Source organism: Sebastes fasciatus, chromosome 24 (genome assembly GCF_043250625.1).
Source record: "Sebastes fasciatus isolate fSebFas1 chromosome 24, fSebFas1.pri, whole genome shotgun sequence".
NCBI classification, from domain to species: domain Eukaryota; kingdom Metazoa; phylum Chordata; class Actinopteri; order Perciformes; family Sebastidae; genus Sebastes; species Sebastes fasciatus.
The window spans coordinates 12290439-12309698 of NC_133818.1; the positions used below are offsets into that span (position 1 = coordinate 12290439).

General features: G+C 42.3%; 2 protein-coding genes across 2 annotated transcripts; both read right to left on the bottom strand.

The window, feature by feature from the left end:
• Nucleotides 1-956: 956 nt before the first annotated feature.
• Nucleotides 957-5615, bottom strand: gpbar1 (G protein-coupled bile acid receptor 1). Its single transcript, XM_074627430.1, has one exon. The coding sequence runs from the start codon at nucleotides 2658-2660 to the stop codon at nucleotides 1635-1637; it is 1026 nt and encodes a 341-aa protein (XP_074483531.1). The 5' UTR covers nucleotides 2661-5615; the 3' UTR covers nucleotides 957-1634.
• Nucleotides 5616-8911: 3296 nt separating this feature from the next.
• Nucleotides 8912-13779, bottom strand: aamp (angio-associated, migratory cell protein). The gene is made up of 11 exons (XM_074626804.1): nucleotides 13468-13779; nucleotides 12892-13026; nucleotides 12684-12803; nucleotides 12414-12553; nucleotides 11958-12102; nucleotides 11779-11862; nucleotides 11512-11627; nucleotides 11272-11366; nucleotides 10643-10733; nucleotides 10295-10449; nucleotides 8912-9624 (listed from the first exon to the last, which is right to left on the bottom strand). Exons 1-11 carry the CDS (start codon nucleotides 13556-13558, stop codon nucleotides 9549-9551), a joined length of 1248 nt encoding a protein of 415 aa, XP_074482905.1. The 5' UTR covers nucleotides 13559-13779; the 3' UTR covers nucleotides 8912-9548.
• Nucleotides 13780-19260: the final 5481 nt, after the last annotated feature.

Below are 19260 nucleotides of genomic sequence, written 5' to 3' on the forward strand. Positions count from 1 at the left end.
ACACTTTAATTGTGGAAACAAATAGCATGACATACAGTATATCCTGTGTTTAATCAAGTCTCAAATAACCAGACTGCTTTAAAGGGGACCTATTATGCTTTTGTACTGTTTCCCTTTCCTTTAGTGTGTAATATAGTTGTTTGTGCATGTAAAAGGTCTGCAAAGTCATAAAGTCCACACCAAAGAGAGAAACACTGCTCCTGAACTGCCTGAAACACCTTGCTTGAAGTTCCACCTTTTCTTCCGTAACATGGTGATGTCACCAAGTAACACATTTCCATAATACCTGCCAAGCAGCTAGTTTGGCTCACCCTCAAACAAAGCTAGTTAGAGTGGAGCTGGAGAGGAGTCACAAGAGTTTGGTTCGGTTGACCAATCACAACAGAGTGGGCCAGCTGACCATTCAGAGCAGACTGGGCTTTTCAGGGCAGGAGCTAAGACAGAGGGTTAAAAGAGGTGCTGCAGCACAGCCGGTATGAGGAAATAAAGTGTTTTTTGAACATTAAAGCATGTAAACACGTTCTAGTGGAAACCGAAAATACAAGTATGCACCTGAAATAAGCATAATAGTTCCTCTTTAACCTTCCTGTAACAGTATATCTAAATATGGCAGAAACTGGAAACTCATTTCCAACTTGGTTTTCAGCTCATGTTTCTTTCCTGCACGTTCTTCCTGAAGCTCTAATTTCCTCATGTCTTGTAGATGAATTAGGGACTGTGGATGCATCCCTCTCCCCTCGTCAGCTTGCATAACAGTATATAGATAAACACTAGCAGGGGAAGTAGGATAAACATTGCAGGCAGGTGGGTGACAGATGGAGGAAATCTACCACCGGTTAAACTGATATCCAGAGCAGGCAGCGCAAAGAGAAATGAGCATGTACAGTATGTCACTGAGCTATATTTATAGGATGTACAACATTTTAGCATTCCATTAGCATGGAATGGTGCTTTAGTCTTGTTTGAGACAGTTGTCCGAATGTCCCGAAAACAGCACTTCCTAACTTTTCTTAATTTTTTCCAATACATCTCCTGATCACCTGATTCGACTGTAATCACGCCATTAAAGGACCTTTAAATGTGCGTTATTGCTCGCTATAAGCATCATAGATGTGGGTCAGTAGGGGCCTACTACACCTGCTACGTTACGAAAAGTGAAAGTGAAACTTAACGACAACTACACTTTGGTTTCACACAGGATGCAAACCCCGTCTTCTGGGTAAGTCCTGTGTTTTGTGTCCCATCCATCGCCTCCGACCTCCATCCCATAAGGAGTTTCACCTTGTCTATACTACTGCGCCTGACTTCCGCTTCTGCTCCTGTCATAATTACTACGGTCGCTGTCGTCTTCTTTGATACCTTCTTTCTGTGATCTACCATGTGAATAGATGATAAAACCTACTACTGGGTGTAGTAGGGCCCTATTGACCCACATCTATGAGGCTTCTAACCACTGATAACGCCCCATTTAATGACCTGATAACAGTCTAACCAGCTGTCCTGATACAGCAATATTGTCGGCCGAATTTTGAAAATGTAATGGAAAACCATCAGAAATGTGGAGCTACAGACAGAAAGGATATTTCTAAACCCAGTGTAGTGGTTTTTCTTCATAAATATTCATCAGTATTTTCTCAGACTGCCACCTCCTGTGATTCCTGCGTCCTTCGCCTCCATCTGTCTCTGAGTTTCTGGACAAGTTTGTACGCAGGTTCAGTATACTGCCTGTTAGCGAGGCCGAGCACCACCGGCACCACCGCCATGCTTCCGATACCGGTGCACGACAGCACGATGTGAGTGGTGGAGCTCCACTTGGTGTCGCTGATCAAGAACGCTATGCAGACGTGCATGTAAATGAGGTAGGGCACCCAGCACGCGAGGAACGTCAGCGACACCGCCACCACGCAGCGGGTGTACCGCAGGTTCAGCCTCTGCTCTCGGTCCGAGGCCTGACTTCCCCGCTCCACTGAACGGTGGAGGCGACAAATGTCCTTCAGCTGGCCTCGGGTGATCCATAAAACACGGCATGTCATGCCAGCGATGGTAAGAATAGCAGGTAAGACGAGTCCGTACACCTCCAAGTAGATAAAAGCATTGGGGAATACTCGCCTGTAGGAGCAGCACATGGTTTTGTTTGCTGAACAGTTTGAAAGTGGCGTATTTTGGCTACTTGCACAACAGCCATCCCAATCTGGCCCCGTCCAGTTATTCCAACCAAAAGCAGGTAGCGATGCGAATAGAAGTGGCGGCGCCCAAACCACAAGCAACGCCAGAGGAAAGCTGCGATGCATCCACAAGTTATTGTAACGCAGGGGGTCGACGATGCAAATGTAGCGCTCATAGTGGACCATTACTAAGTTGAGAAGGAACGCCAGGAAGAGGAAGTTTGGGAAAATGTGAGCCACCAGGCAGGAGCTGAAACTCAACTCCCGGTTCAGGCCCATTAACGGTACGAAAGGCAGCGCCATGCCCGTGCACAAATCTGCCACTAACAGGCTGAGGAAGAAGTAGTTGGGCGTGTTGTGGAGCTGGCGGTTCCATGCGATGCCCAAGATGATGACGAGATTGGCCAAGATGATGGAGGTCGACAGCGGTATGGTGATGGCGTAGATGAGCTGCTCCCCGGAGAGCAGAGCATGGGAGTCGTTGCAGTCCATCATGTGCGAAATCTGCAGACTTCCTCCCCTTTGCAGCCGGGCGCCACTCCCATCAAGGTACAGCTATACCCTGCAGGGAAGGAAGAAGCACTTCATGAGAGCTATGTGTCAAATGAATTAGGAGTTTTTGCTAACCTTTTTTTGTGAACATCCAGTTTGTTGTTATTGCTCAACAAGCATAAACAGGCTCGGAGAATCTTGCAGAGGAAATGCAATTGAGTGAAAAATGAGATTTAATAGAAGATGTAGCAGGTGGTGGAGCAGAGTGGATTATCAGAGATGGATTGTGGAGTCAAACCAGGAAGAGAGGAGAACGATAAACTGTGAGGTCGGATATTCAAGAAGATGCAGTTATGGAAACCTCTTTAGAGGCAATTTAAGTCAATAAAAGCTACAATATTAGTTTAACATTCAGTTAAAGGGGACATATGAAAAACTCACTTTCTCATACATTTGGGTATCTGGAGTGCCAACCAACCCACAAACTGTGAAATAAGATGACCCAGTCAGTTTTTTGTGGGCTGCCTAGATCAGAAAACATGTGATTCAACAAGTCATTCAGGTTTGGCTCCCCTTCCTATGTCACAGGCAGGCTCATTAGAATAGAGAGGCGAAGTCCCGCCCCTTCCGGTGGACCACCATGGGAGCTTATTTCAGAAATGAAAGGTACTCAACGGCGAGAGACGATTTTGAATCGCGCCATGAATTCAGACATGAATTCAATTTAAAAGATAACTTTACAAGTCAAGAAATTCACAGTTTGTCGTAAAACTGTTGGAGTATCAGACTGTGAAAAATACGTAATTAGAAAGACTACACACCCAAAAGTGGCGTAGTGATGTCTCTCTCTCTGAGGCTACGATGTCTGTGTGTTTCGTACTGGGATGTACTCACACGAGCAATGGGTTTTGCTCGTTCTTTCGCTTCCCGGTTGATAAAAATATAATTTGTGCGTGGAACATAGCTAAGTTAGCTAGCTAAAGTGCTGGAGACGTGTATTGTGCATTGTGACACAAAACTGAGAACTACATTTGCCCAGGTGCACCATATTTTTCTCGCAAGCCAATCAGAGCAGACTGGGCTTTCTTGGGGAGGGGTTCTTAAAGAGACAGGCGCTAAAACGTAGCGTTTCAGACAGAGCGTGAATACAGGTATATGCAGACAGACAGTATGAGAAAAATAATGTGTTTTTTGAACATTTAAGCATGTAAACATATTCTAGTAGAAACCAAAAATACAAGTATGAAACTGAAAATGAGCACGATATGTCCCCTTTAATATCAAGCAAATTGACCTTTCAAATAGCTATCATTGGGAATAAAGAAAGAGAAACGCTCCTTATTGAAATAAAGGGAGCATGTTTGTCCTTTCTGTCAACTCTTGACAACTGAAACAAATTGAACCCCTTTGTTAGCTAACAGCCGAGATAAGAGCGCGTGTTAATGGATGCGAGGCCGCCGTCATTCAATAATTCATCAGCTGGGACTCTGGAGTTACACCCCGCTTTGTTTCTGTTATATTTTAAAACGTGATACATGTCCTGGAGATCATTTAACAAGTCTGACTTTATGAAACAAGTCAGTTTATGGTCAAGGGAAATTCTCACAATTAACTACAATAAACCATTTTACACATAGTTTTATATGTATATATGATTAGACTTTATTATATCCGGTTATCTAGTATTGTTTGCAACTGTGCAACAATCTTTTATGTGCAAAAGCTAACATTATATATGACAATGATGTAACAAATACATATTGCAGCATGCCATTTATTTCCAATGTCTACATACATTATGTACAATTTGTAAGCAAGCTCAATGAAGTGAATTTTATGGTATCAAAGTCCTGTTACAGTTTCAGCAAATACTTTTAAAAGGTGAATACACAGAAGCAAATTGGTTTTTCAACATTACTGCTTCAATGCAATTTGGTTTAATTAAATTTTTTTACTGCCTGGTTATGTTGGATTAATCTGTAACTTTAAGTTAATTTTTTCTGAAATGTGTTTTAAACCCAGAACTTATATGAAATAAAATGGTGCTTCACAATGCAAATAGATAAAATAATTATGCAGAAAGTGCTGTAGTAGAGAATATCACCAGAAAAACATAATGATCTGTTGCGAAATTGAACTTTTTTTAAATAAAAAGCAACAAACCTATAAAGACTTTTACCTTTTTGGGATGAACAGTCCAGTCATGTATCCTTTGATAAAGGAAATGCAAATAAAAAACAGTTTCTTATCACTTTCCTTTTAACTTCAAGTCCCTGCATGTCTCATCCAGAAGCAGAAGATGCAGCCTCCACCATAAACCTTTTTTTATCTTTTAAGATCCTTTGAGTCAAGTCGACCACAGCCACCACAAACTACAAGGGAGACAGAGCGAGCAGCGTGAGGCTGCTCCTCTCAGATACTTTAAAGGGGAAGTGCACACTGAAGGAGGAGGAGAAGGAGGGAGGTGGCAGCGGTTATACTGTACATCTGTCTTTTCCTGATGGGGGTCGTTGGTCACGCTGAGGATGAAGCAGCAGTGTCCACTCACCCTTCACCTACTAACTTGTTTTTTTGTACCCTCTTTCGGCCTTCATCCCCTTGCTGCTTTTGTTCATGCCCAGGATTGCACTGCACGTCCATGAATGGAAGGAGGATGGAAAGCTGTTATCACCGCAGCCTGAAAACGATAAGAACATTCCTGGGTAACATCAGTAGGCCTGGCATGTGGTCTAGTTTCACACCCTCCATAACGGCCCCCACACGCAACATATACTTATGATCTTACTATAACCTCAGTTAGAGAGTCAAGGGATGAACATAATGTGGAAAATACATCCAACTGTTCATATTTTTCCTTTGTTACACATTAACAAGCCAAGAGAGCATCTTAATTTGATCAACAAACTGTTTGAATGTCTCTCAATCCTCCAAGAAATTTACTTTTTAGCTGTCTCAGGTGAAAAAACTTTGTTTGTACTTAATTGTACTTTAATTTGTTTAAATCCTGCAGTTTCAGTTTTAGAAACACCTATTCTGTCAATGTACCTGTCAGTTACAGCCATAACATACTCCAAGTAGTCTAAAACAAATGCTAAGATGTATTTGCTCCTTTTATTTGACCCTGGATTGACCTAAACATATACATACAACCGTGTGTACATCTGAATTCATAACAGCTGTCACGCGCGTCTCATATTTAAACACAGCGTTGGCTGGAGGGCCGGCGGTGACCTGTTTTTGTTAACCAAACACGGAAGACTCCTTCACTGATAGTCTGGAGCAGACCTGGTGCTGGTCGAGATGGACGAGCTCCAGTCAGATAATGGGTTTTAAACAGAAATGTTCCCGTAGCCTGGGAACGTCTGGGAAGACACTACGCAGGGAGGACGAGCTGGACATGAAACCACAACATCTTCACATTACAAAGGAGAAGAGGGAGCATCTTGTCTTTCCGAGAACACCTGGTCCTATTCAACAGTATGATGATCTAATCTTTATATTTATACACAGTGGAAACATTTAATGTGATATGATTCATTAAAGGTCATCTTCAGACCTTTGATGCCATTGACTGGTCCTCACGTTCCCCTGACCTAAATCCAATTGGTGCAATGCCGCCAGGTATTGGATGCCCAGACCTCAGTGGGTTGATGATTTTGGTTTCCATTGACCGTTGTTACGTCATTTTGCTCTCAACAAATTATACAATGTACATCAGTAAAGATCTTCAACTTGAATAAATCGTTCATCACGATCTGATGTGTGATTTAAGTGTTCCCTTCATTTTTTTGAGCAGTATATATTAACAATATGTCACTTATTATAGGACCAACTGAATCCCTTAAGAATATTTTTTAATGAGTTATTGTCTGGATTTCTGCAAGTGTTTTTTTCCTGAGTCAGTTTTTGTGAAACAGATGCATTTTTAATGGGTTTGCCACACTATTTACCTTGGCACCAGCACCTTCCTCTCTCTCTGTGCTCAACCGATTAGTTCGGCATCTGTTGTCAGCGCAGCAGCCCGAAGAGAATACGAGCTGCAATTTAATAGATGAGGCTTTGGCCCTGTTGGACGTGTAAAGGTGATAATCCTTTAGGCCACTCTTAGCCTTTGTCCTCTTCATGCGAGCTGACCTTTGAGGCCAAACACACTGCTGTGACAGAGGAGGAAAACATCCTGCTGCCACCGAACGGCACACTTGACAGGTGTTATTTTCCCCAGCTCCATCCCAGCTGTAGGATGTGTTTTGCGCAACATGTTTTATATATTGTCTTCTGACTATACACAAACTCAACTATGTTTTTACAACACTTTTAAGAAGCATGTTTGTGCGTGCAAGTGTTTTACCGCCTGCCTGTCCGGGTGAGTTATGCATGTACGCGAGTATAGTGCACATTTAGACACATACAATGAGTGCGTGAGCTGAGGATCCAGACACGAGGAAGAAGCACTTGTGCACAGGATACCGGCTGATGGTTGAGAGGAGAAAAATATCAGAACAATAGAGCTAAAGGAAGAGAGCAGGTTTTGGCTTCGAAAAAAGACTTTTAAAAAGTGCAATAAGGTGCAGGGAAGAGTGCAGCGGTGGCGTTCGGAGGCCATATATTAGACTGAATCACAAGGAGCTTCCTCTCTGTTAAGTCAGGATGTGGGTAACCAATCAAAAGCACTAACTGACCCCTGACTTTCACATCCATGAATACAAGGATAATACAAAAATATGTTGTAGTGAGTTACTGCTGAGGTGCAATAAAGTTGTGGCCTTTTCATTTCACAAGCACAGATATATAGGTTAGCAAACACTCAGTCACACTTGTACACTAATGTGAGCAGCAGCTTGGCCTGCATTAAAGCATTGACATAGCAACAAGGGCGCAAGTGGCTGGTGAGATAATGCGTTTCCTGATTGTAGGAAATGCAGGTCAGGGCAGTAAAGTGTCATGATTGCCCTATTTTACACAGTCAATAACATCCGCTGTGTTTCATAGAAAGATTGCTAAACAGTTACACAAGTTTTTTTGTCTTGGCACACATTGAATAATTTATTCAATAATTAAAGGTGCGATTAAAATTACATTTAGTGGTTAAGATTTGAATCTTTAACATGTTTATTTTTTTATGGTTTCCATCACTTGTTCTTATACTAAATGCCCTTAACGCAACATTACAATAATGTTAATGTTACATTTTGCTTTTTTAAATTTCGATAATATTTTTAAGACATTTCAATTAATTTTGATCGAGCTTTGTGCATCATTGTGAATATTGATATAACAAATTTAAAAATAGGATTTCATGATTTTCACCCTGAAAAGTTTAGACAGTAACAATAGATGTCAATCTTCATACACAAAAAATATAAAATATGTTGTTTTTTTATGATAGATAGTGCCATTATAATGTCTAATATCCAGCATTTTTGCTAATATTGCAGATAAATGGAAGCTAGCGAGGTCTTTTACTATGGCATTTGTTCAGTGTCGCGGTAAGGACTCAGAAGTGTGAGACAGACACATTTAGATGAAAAAAATCATATAAATGATCAGTAAACAATTTTTCTTTTAATATGGTGTAAAGTAAAATGTATATAAAACATATCCATTTGATATAATGTCATATTATAACTGAATTATCTCTTTCAAATTATCAATGTTGCAGAAACACCTCATGTTACCATGGAGTAAACATTTAAATCTGACAGCTAAGGACAGATCAAACCGTGTTCCTATCATGATCATGTTAAAAGGATGTTTCTGGTTGGTCGAGTCCCGAGGAAGAAACTTACTGTATATTTGTCATTGCAGTGGGAGGACAGGAGGATGTACGTGGTTTTCAACAGGACTTAATAAAGCTCTTAATAGGATATGTGTAATACCGGAGTCACCTTGAGCTAAAGATCTATTAAATGATAAAAATCTAAAATTTGGTATTGACCGCATTCACATTTACAGTTTTCTACCTTGAGTCATATCTCGGATGTGGTGGTTTTGGGGGATTTCCTTAAGGGTCCTGTCGTCTCCAGACTGACTCAACTCCTCCCTTTACTCACATCTGATGAAACTGATGAGTTAGAGCTGAATCAAACAATAGTCTAAACACGGAAAGAGCCCACATGATCTCTTATCCAAACTGACAGACAGAAATAGATGTGAATATAAACTCATTTTTCAGATGAAGTGTTTTAAGAGGTGGGGGGGGGGGGGGGGGGTGGGGGGGGGGGGGGGGGGGGGGGGGTGGACATTAGTTAACGGACTTTCATGGAGAAGAAAGTATATTCTTTATTATTTTGTATTTACATCCAAAAAACTTGGCGAGATGATTCCTTACTGAACAAATGAGAGCTGGAAGACCACACACACACAACCTCAGCCTTATTCAGTCCTTAACAAACTCCAAATTATGGAACAACTTATAACGATACCAAAGAAAATTCCTTTTTTCTGTCTTGTTGTTTTAGCTTTAAAAACATTTACAAGGACATTAAAAGGGATGTCAGAGGCAGAGGACGCTGTAATGTATCACTCTTTGACTCGTTTTCTCTGTTTAGTGTCTCAGACTCTTGAACAAGAGCATACTTGAGAAAGTAATAAGGAACATCTTGTTTTAAACAATTACATTTGAAAGATTTTTCTGTGCAGACAAGATCAAAAACTTGTTTTTTTGTACACACGGTGTGCTCGAATTATCTTAAACATCTGCCAATTACGCATGAAAAGATTATCTTTAAGATGCTATGATCCTACTAAAGCACGTCTGATAAGATGATGAGACCACACATTTTAAAATCCTGAGGAGAAGGAAAACGTGTTCTCAAGCATTAGAGAACAAAAAAGTCTGATCAGGAAACGGATCTGCTATTTCTCCTGAAATATTTCCTCTTCCTGCTCTCTTTACCGGTCGGGTCTTTGGAGGCAGAAGACTTTCGCCTGGTTGTCTCCTGAAGCGGTTACTGCGAGAGACGCTTCCCTGAAGGACAGATCAACAAAGACAAATATGATTTAATGATTGGCTACAAATACCTCAATATCAATATCAATAATAGTGTTGCACGCTATACCAATACTAGAAAGGTATCTGATTTTAGAAGCTTTTCTCTCATCAACTTCTCACAGAACATCTTCTGTGCTGCAGTACCACTCTCTGCCTCCATTGTTATTAATGCGCCAGTGGGGGCGCTGTTTTACCGAAAAAGAAAAGCCTTAATAAACGCTATTTAATGAGTGATATCAGAATTAGAAATACTTTATTGATCCCTGGGGGAAATTACAGTTGTTCTATTTTAGAATAAAAATATATGCAAACATAGATAAATTATAAGAAAAATAAAAAATAAGCAATAAGAATAGAGATGAAACATAAATTTGGGTGCATTATCAAATATAAATGCAAATGAACTATCAAAGAAATCACATAAACTTAAGTATAGGGGACAACAGATTGCTGCATACCATTTTATTTTTTTAATGAATAAATTTTTTATTAATAAATGTCATCTATTATTCCATTACTTTTCCTGATGGTATCGTTTCAGTATCGGTATCGAGATATTTAGGCAGGGTGTCATATCGTGACAACACTAAACCGTGACATTATGTTCACAATATCTTGTGGAAATAATGACGCAGCGCAGTCGTACCTGTTGATGGCGAAGTTGAGGATCTCCGCGGTGTGGCCGCCGTACTCCGACACCAAGCCGCCAGAACGAGCGTCCCATAAGCGCAGCGCTCCGTCTAAGCAGCAAGTGGACACCACCGAGGAAGACTCTTCCCACTGCAGGTGAACGATGCCCGCCTGGAGGAACACGGAGAGGAATTGCAGGTGACATTTCTAAACTGTAAACCCACATTAAAAGGGATAGTTTGCACCTCATTCAACCCCACTTCAATAATCATTTAAGAAATTATCTGCACACATGATGACACATTATGAAAAGTGTTAATCCATGGCTCGGGGGGGAATAAACTAACGTTATGCTGCTAATTACCTCATGTTGGCACCTGTGCCTCAGGACCTGTGTTTTGAGGTCGTATATGGCCAGAGTCCCGTCCAGGTACGCCACGGCCACGAGAGGCAGGCTGGAACGGACAAGAGAGATGAACATTTTAGGAAACTGTAGCAGGATTTCTTCGTACACTCTCTGGACATAAGAGCACTGTTGAGTACGAGCATATTTTTCTCTTACAGAAGCTCTCTGTGCCACAGTTCATATTTGTAGTGTAACAGGTTAATGTTCCTTAAAAGGCGATGCCAAAATAAACCGGGAACCACAGCCACGCTCACATGATTTATAGCTCAGGGACTCAGCTACCTGGCAGACAACCTTTATAGCCACTAAATGGCCTTTTTATGCCTCGATTTTGGTCACACACATGTCTGACAGGATAAAATGATAAGGTGATGACCCTTTGGACAGACATGGATGTAAACTGCAACTTGATTGTGTTGGTGGAGGCACACAACCACAAGGCTGTGATTCTAGTTTTCCTTCAAATAAGGGCTGTAGCTTTTATTCTTTTATATCTGTTTGGTCTATAAAATGCCAGAAAATGGTGAAAAATGTCCATCAATGACGTCCTCAAATGCGTGTGACGTCTCATTACGTTTACAACTCACATGTTGCAGAATCCCACAGATTCGACCGAGTTGGTTTCTTCGTCGTCTTTAGACCCTTTGGCTTTACCTCCCTCCACAATGAACGCTCCGACCACCTTCACACACACAACAAACACAGAGATTGGAAGCTGATAAAGAACACTTCAGTCTTACAAAGTATAAAATAGCAACAGGATAACGTTTCTGCGCTGCACATAATACAACTTTCTTCTCCATCTATATGTCATTGTGACGTCCCACCTTTCCGGTGGTGGTGTTGATGAGTTTGGCACAGCCGTCCTCTGAACCCGTCAGCACCAGAGAGCTGTCCTTGTTGCAGGCCAGGCAGGTCAGCGCCCCCTTGTGTCCCTCCTGACCTGTTGAACGACACAAAACCATATCATTAAAGTGGCAGTAGGCAGCGTATTTTGGGCATCATTGGGCATTGATTATAAGCCATCGGGATAACAAAAGTCTACTAAAAGCCTAAAATGTAAAGGTGCCAGCAGGATGACGCTACAGACTCACCTTTAATGACGTGGATGGCGTTTCCCTGCTTCAAATCCCACACGCGTACCGTCCCATCCTCATAACCCACCACGGCCCGTTTACCTGGAGAATAAAAAATACATACACAATTCAGGTTTTTTTACACTTTTGAGAACTCCAAATTTTTTTTTTTTTACGAGTGACTGTATGTCTCTCACCATCGGGGAGGATTTTGCCGCTGGTGGCCTGGCTTGCAGAACACTGGAAGGTTTTACAGTCTCCTGAAGGGATCTTCCACATCCAAACGTTGCCGTCGTCTGTTCCCGCCAGCAGCACCGGAGCACAGGGATGCCACTCCATCCACTGCGGAGGAAGTGGGGCAGACAGCCACAAATTAACAGCTACTTTACACACAGATTATTCCCCCTCTAATAGCAGATATTATCATGGCTCGGGTGCCTTGCTAAAGGGCAACTCAGCAGTCGCGGTTGAGGGAGGGGAGAACGTCTTCCTCCACAAAACCGCAAATTCTTAGTCTGAGCGGTCATCCCCGCTCATAAATTCCTTCAGCCCCAATAAAAGGCTTCACACAAGTGCTTACAGATGCATAAACTAAACAGACACACGTTCAGGCTGATGCAGTATTTCTCGATTACGCTCTTAAAAGCCCTCACCTCCAGATCTCCCACCTCGAAGGACCAGATCTCCTCTTTGGTTTCTACTTTCCACACTTTAATCATGCCGCTCATGTCACCCGTAGCCACCATGGAGGAGTCATGGCTGAACAGGGCGCACGTCACGGAGTCTTTGTGACCTGTGGAAAAGAAGGGAAATAACTGCTTTTCAGCTTGGATCTTTATTCTCAGTGTGGCTATCTGTCCCCACTACAACAACAAATGTAAACTAAAGGATTCACACATGCTCGGTGTGAACGCAGCCCTCACCTGTGCACTCCAGCAGGACTTCTCCGTCGCTCACCCTCCAAACGTACGCCTTATCATCCTCTCCTCCCGTTACAGCCATGGTGTTTGTCGCAGGATCCAAGCTCACGCAAAACACCGAGCCTGGACAAGAGGAGGGAGATTTAAAACGTTTAACAGACTGGATCTGCCTGATTAGTAAAGAGGCGTAAAATCAAGGCAAGATGCTTACCTGTGTGTTTGGAGAAGGTGAGCTCGCTGTCGTCCCGCTCAGCCTCCATCTCGTCATCGGTCTCCCATCCTTCGTCGTCGTCTGCGATTCCGGCGTCTTCGAAGTCGACGTCCTCCAAGTCATCGGCCAAGTCATCTTAGTGAGAGAGAAAGAAAACTTATTAAGATTAAGACACAGCTTTAATGATCGCCAGCGGGGAAACTCAGTTATTGCAGCAGTACAAGAAATAAATACAGATAAGTATAGAAAGTAAGAGGAATAAATAGCAGAAGGTACATATACTAAAATATGAATAGAAGTGCTCATAAATAAGGGATAATGCACAACGAGGTGTGCATTATCAGGAATTAATGGACACCCTGCAGCCAATCAGAATGGAGTATTCACCCAGACCATGATATAATAACAGTAATGGTTAATAGAGGGGTCCTTCAGCTGGAAAATGCCCCTGAAATCCTGAACATCTGCCAGAAAGTAAGTTTATCTTCTAAGTCTAATTACCAAAACAACATATCTAGCATGACACTGGCTGTTAAAAGGAAAACCAAACTTGTAGAAGAGGTGTAAACAACCAACCTGGATCAGGCTCCATGTCGTTTAGGTCGATGACTTCAATGATCTCCTCATCTCCATGGAGGACTATGGAGTGATACTGCGTGTTGTCCATCCTGTTAGCAGGCTAGAAGATAGAAAAACAACCCCAAAGTAGTACTATAAAGCGATCTAACCTGACTTTAGGCTGCCTCACTTCTAGTTTACTACTTATACAGAGTCAGTTAAAAGCTACACGCTTTCAGTGTTGTGTGAATTTATATAAAACAGGAGTTAAATATCACTAACTAACTGCATCCCCATGTTTTCCTCACATGTGACTGGAGAGACAGACGCAGAGTGATGACGCGATGACGTAGAGGCCGTCACACAACGTCATGCGTCGTTCACCTCCGCGTCCACCAGATGGTGATGGTGTTGTGCAAAGAGATGATGCGGCTCAGAAAGTAGTGCAGAGCCAGATTGCAGGTTCAATGGCTGGAACTGATTTATAACGATGCTAAACTAATAATATTTAATTATTTATTTTTTGCTTAGTTTTTGGTACAGAGCTATGGGACAGAAAAATTTATTATTATCATTATTATTATTATTAGTAGTAGTAGTAGTAATAATAATAATAATAATAATAATAGCTTGGATTTATATAGCGCCTTTCATGAAACCCAAGGACGCTTAACAAAGACATAAATAAACACAACAAATGTAACAGAAGCTAGAGGCCATAGGCCTTGGTGAAGAGGTGGGTTTTGAGGAGTCTTTTGAAGGTGTCCAGAGATGGTGCGTTGCGGAGCTCTATAGGGAGAGAGTTCCAAAGTGTGGGGGCTGTCACACTGAAGGCTCTGTCCCCAAAAGTTCTCATTCTTGTGTGAGGGATGGAGAGCTGACCCGTGCCTGAGGATCTAAGGTTCCGGGGCTGTGTGTAAGGGTGGAGGAGGTCAGATAGGTACTGAGGAGCCAGGGCGTTGAGGGATTTGTAGGTGAGGAGGAGGATTTTGTAGGTGATGCGGGACTTGACCGGGAGCCAGTGGAGGTGGATGAGGGTGGGGGTGATGTGCTGCCAGGGCTTGGTGCGGGTGAGAACCCTGGCAGCCGAGTTTTGCACATACTGGAGCCTGTCCAGGGCTTTGCTGGGAACCCCGGACAGAACTCCATTGCAGTAGTCCAAACGGGAGGTGACGAAAGCGTGGATGAGGGTTTCTGCCACAGAGTCAGAGAGTGATTGCCGGAGACGTGAGATGTTTTTGAGGTGGAAGAAGGCGGATTTGGTGATGAACCTGATATGAGACTGGAATGATAGTGTTGGGTCCAGGATGACTCCCAGGTTGCGGACTTCCGAGGATGGGGAGAAGGAGCAGCCGTCGACGTCCAGGTGGAGATCTCCAACCTTCCGGAGCAGGGCCTTGGGAGCCACAACCATGAGCTCGGTTTTGTTGCTGTTGAGTTTTAGGAAGTTAGATGACATCCAGATTTTTATTGCATGTAGGCAGTTTACAAGTGACTGTGGGGGTAGCTGGGTGGATGGTTTGGTGCTGAGATATAGTTGTGTGTCGTCAGCATATGAATGAAAGCTGAGACCGTGGTGGCGGATGATCTGACCAAGGGGGAGCATGTAGATGGTGAAGAGGAGGGGTCCCAGCACAGAGCCTTGAGGTACGCCATGGTTGACTGGGGCCGGGGTGGAGCTGGAGTCTCTGATGGTGACAAACTGTTTTCTGTTTGTGAGGTAGGACTGAAACCAGGAGAGAGCTGAACCGGTGAGGCCAAGGTAGTCAGATAGGCGGGTGAGGAGGATGGTGTGGGAGACTGTGTCGAAGGCAGCTGAGAGGTCCAGGAGGATGAGGATGCTGATGTGACCAGAATCTGCAGCGATGAGGAGGTCATTTGTGATTTTGATGAGGGTGGTCTCTGTGCTGTGGTGTGGTCTGAAGCCAGATTGAAACGTTTCGTAGAGCTCATGGTTGGCCATATGTTGATGGAGTTGGGCGGCCACTGCTCTTTCCAGAATTTTGCTCAGGAAAGGAAGGTTGGAGATCGGTCGGTAGTTGTTGCTGTCATCCCGGTCCAGACCTGGCTTTTTGAGGATGGGAGTGACTGATGCCATCTTGAGGCTGTCGGGTACAAGACCAGATGCCAAGGAGGAGTTGATGATGTTCACCATAATGGGGCACAGGGCAGGTAGGCACGCCTTGACCAAGGCTGTGGGCATGGGGTCCAGAGAACAGGTGGAGGCTTTGGCCTTAGTGACCAACTTGCCGACCTGAGGAGCACATACAGGGGAGAAGAAGGAGAGGGAGCACTGAGGCAGGCGAACATCCAAGGGAGCCACGCCCAGAGGCTGAGGTGTGTGTGGAGGGAGGTGGGCAGGCACCAGGAGCTGCTGATGGATGGACTCGACTTTGTCCTGGAAAAAGTCCAGGAACTTAGTGCAGAGGTCGGGGGCACCTGAGGGGAGGGGGGGGTCGAGGGGGCGAAGGAGCCGGTTGATGGTGGAGAACAGCAGTCTGGGGTGGTTTTGTTGGTTGGCAATGAGGGTGGAGTAGTAGTGTGTTTTGGCCTGGGAGAGAGCTACTTTGTAGGCCGTCGCATGCTCTTTATAAGCCTCAAGGTGGACAGTGAGGCCAGATCTTTTGTAACGCCTCTCCAGTTGACGGCCGGTGGACTTCTGGGTGCGGAGTTCAGTGGTGAACCAGGGGGCGGGACGGGTATAGGAGACAGTCCGGGTTTTGAGTAGTCGTAGTAGTAGTAGAGTAGTAGTATTAGTAGTAGTAGTTTTTTGTTTGTTTTTTTGTTAAATTTAGTGTAGTCATAATTAGCCATTTTCAATAAAAAGACAAGAGAGATCCATATTTTTTAAATCATAGTATTAGTCAAAGTGCTGATAATAATATTTATTTATTTATTATGTGTTTTTTATTTGTTGTTTTTTTGCTTAGTTTTGGGTACAAAACTATGGGACACAACAATTTATCATTATTATTATTATTATTATTATTATTATTATTATTATTATTATTATCATTATTATCATTATTATCATTATTATTATTATACAGAAACTGCCACTTGTTAAGTTTAGTGTAGTCATAATTAGCCATTTAGATATAGATAGATAGATAGATAGATAGATAGATAGATAGATAGATAGATAGATAGATAGATAGATAGATAGATAGATAGATAGTAACTTTCAAATTTTCAATATGTATTTCAATATTGAATTTTTCCCCTTTTTGAGATTCTGGCAACAATTGCACATACTTCCAATTCCAATTAAGTACAGTACAGAAACACTTTTTTTCATAGTTTTTGAATTACCTCAACAAAAACAGCAGGAGTCACAAGAAACAAAACAAAATAAAATGAAAACAAAAAACACACAACCACACCACCAGGCTGACATAATTACATGCAAATGACCATATCTTAATAAATCCATCGACATTGTCATGAAAGATGTAGGTCAGCTTTTCCAGAAGGAATATTCTCAGTACCTCCTTATACCAATTGTCCATTAATGGCTACTTTAAACTCACTAATGACTATTTACCAGAGTGGACTCATTTTGTATTATGTATTTACTTATCATTTTCTTCTTTATTGTATTGTATTTGCCCAGGCTGATTTCAATTACATACTTTATTTCTGTTTATTTTGTTTTGTAACACGTCCTGGAGGCGGTTAAATAAATTCCCAAAGCTACCACTACTACTACTAATAATAATAATAATTAATTTCATCATCACCATCATGCAGATAATATGTAGGCTTTTATTCACACCGTTCCTATTTTTGTGCTGAGTATTTTCTCCGGAAGCAGCCCAGGAAGCAAAAGTCCTTGCATGTGCAAAAAAAAAAAAATCTTGTCCTCTTACTCACTCTTAAAATATCACTGTGAAGTGTTCCTCATTGTGTGATTGTAATAATGTGTCCCTCTCAGCACTTCTCCTACAGTGTGATCATGCTGCGTTGCATCTCGTTAGAACAGAAATCATTGTCTCTCATTCCCTCCATGATTAACACTCAGTGGCCTTTATAGTGAAGTGAGACTAATGAGTCATCATGCTTCACTACTGACGAGTGGAGTGTCACAAAACTGTAATTTACACGTCTGTTATTACCGGAGCAAAGGTTAAGCATTGCATTGTGGGACTTTTAACTGAAAAAACATGATGATAAAATTGTGTTTTTCATAACAAAATGTTATGTAGATTGCTGCTCTATTATTGCAAGAACTTAAAGGAACAGTGTGTAGCATTGCGAGGGATCTATTAGCATAAATGGAATATAATATTCATAACAATGTTTTCACTAGTGTATAATCACCTGAAACTAACGATCGTTGTGTTGTGTTTTTTGCACTCAGCAAGTCTTGGAAAGGGAGGAGTGAGCAGAGGGGTACTCAGTTGGTTGCAATCTGCAACCACACCACTAGATGCCACCAAATCCTACACACTGCCCCTTTAAAATCAGTTTTCTTGATGGGGACTTTATGGTAAATAATGTGACATATAGAGCTCCTCTCGTCATGATTCTGTCAGCTGAACAGTCAGATGACATGTTTTAAATCTATCTGGAAAGCTTGAATCGTGACCTCTGACCTCCCTGTGCGAGGGAGGAACAAGAAGACAACCTTCTCTTTCTACGCTGACATTTAGAGATATTTGTGAGACGGCAGTAAACCACAGGAATAACATCAGAAGCAGAGCGGTGATCCCCTCTCTTCCTTAATCTCTCCATCAAAAGTTCCCTGGATATTTTACGAAACACTTAACACAGTTTGTCTACTTGAGGTTTTTGGGGGTTTTACGTCTCTCGCTATACGCTGCTGCTGGCAGGGCTCACGCACTGCATGCCCAAATAAGTTTTACTGGCCCTCCATTTCAAGCCGTCCCTGGAAAAATACAAGCATCTCATGATGTGGTGAGATGTGGAAACATCAGGGTGTACATTATTTAGACATTTTAAAATCTGCAGTGAGTGAGAGATTTATAAACTCTCTGCTCGGTTATGAGTAACGCTGGAAGAGGCCGTTGAACTTTCACGCTGGAAAGTTAGATGACATTAGTTACGACGCTGGTTACAGCACGCTTTATTTCCTCAATCCGTTTCGGCAGTTCATCAGGTTTTTTTCTTCACTCAGCTCCTGTTCAAATAGCTTTAAACGCCTCTAACATTGTTGGATTAATTTGGGAATATTAATCATGTTTTGGACATTTTTACCACAGTGGGTTGCAGCTCATATTGAAGGATGATGCCAATACTGATCCAAGAGCTGATATTTTAAATTAACTCATTTTCATACCAAAACATGGCAAGTAGTCACTGGTTTTTTTCCACTGTTAGACCATCATGAGACACTCAAAGTCTCCATTAAAACCCAGACTTAGGAAATTCTTTTCGGCTTAGCAGCTCCTTAAGGCACCGAGGTTCATAAATAAAATTCAGAAAGTGTCCACAAAAATAAAAGTCGACTGGTCACATCCAAAAAGTAAATGTATTTCCACCACTGGTCACATCAAAGACAGACAACATGACTGAATAAAGTGCAGGAAGGTGGATGTACATGTTTAATCCTGCAGTATAGATTGGATATACAGTCTCTGGTCAGGAGGAACAGGAAATACTGTATATACGCAACAGAGATCATGAGCAGAAAACGTGATTCAGTCCCAACGAAACATCAATCACGGGCTGAAAAGAAGTTGCTTGGCCTCTTTCAGTTATTTGGTTTGACTTTTCCTTTGTTATCAGGAGCTCTTGTGGGGTTATGGACAGATTTTCCATATGATTTTGTTCACACATTGTACATTTTGA

What these genes read in the sequence shown, in the direction of transcription:
- gpbar1 (XM_074627430.1), bottom strand. Translation starts at nt 2,660, where the DNA reads ATGATGGACTGCAACGACTCCCATGCTCTGCTCTCCGGGGAGCAGCTC.
- aamp (XM_074626804.1), bottom strand. Translation starts at nt 13,558, where the DNA reads ATGGACAACACGCAGTATCACTCCATAGTCCTCCATGGAGATGAGGAG. An exon ending in TCAACACCACCACCGGAAAG is followed by an intron (nt 11,367 to 11,511) that starts GTGGGACGTCAC and finishes GTGTGTGTGAAG; the next exon opens with GTGGTCGGAGCGTTCATTGT. An exon ending in CTCAACTTCGCCATCAACAG is followed by an intron (nt 9,625 to 10,294) that starts GTACGACTGCGC and finishes TCTGTCCTTCAG; the next exon opens with GGAAGCGTCTCTCGCAGTAA.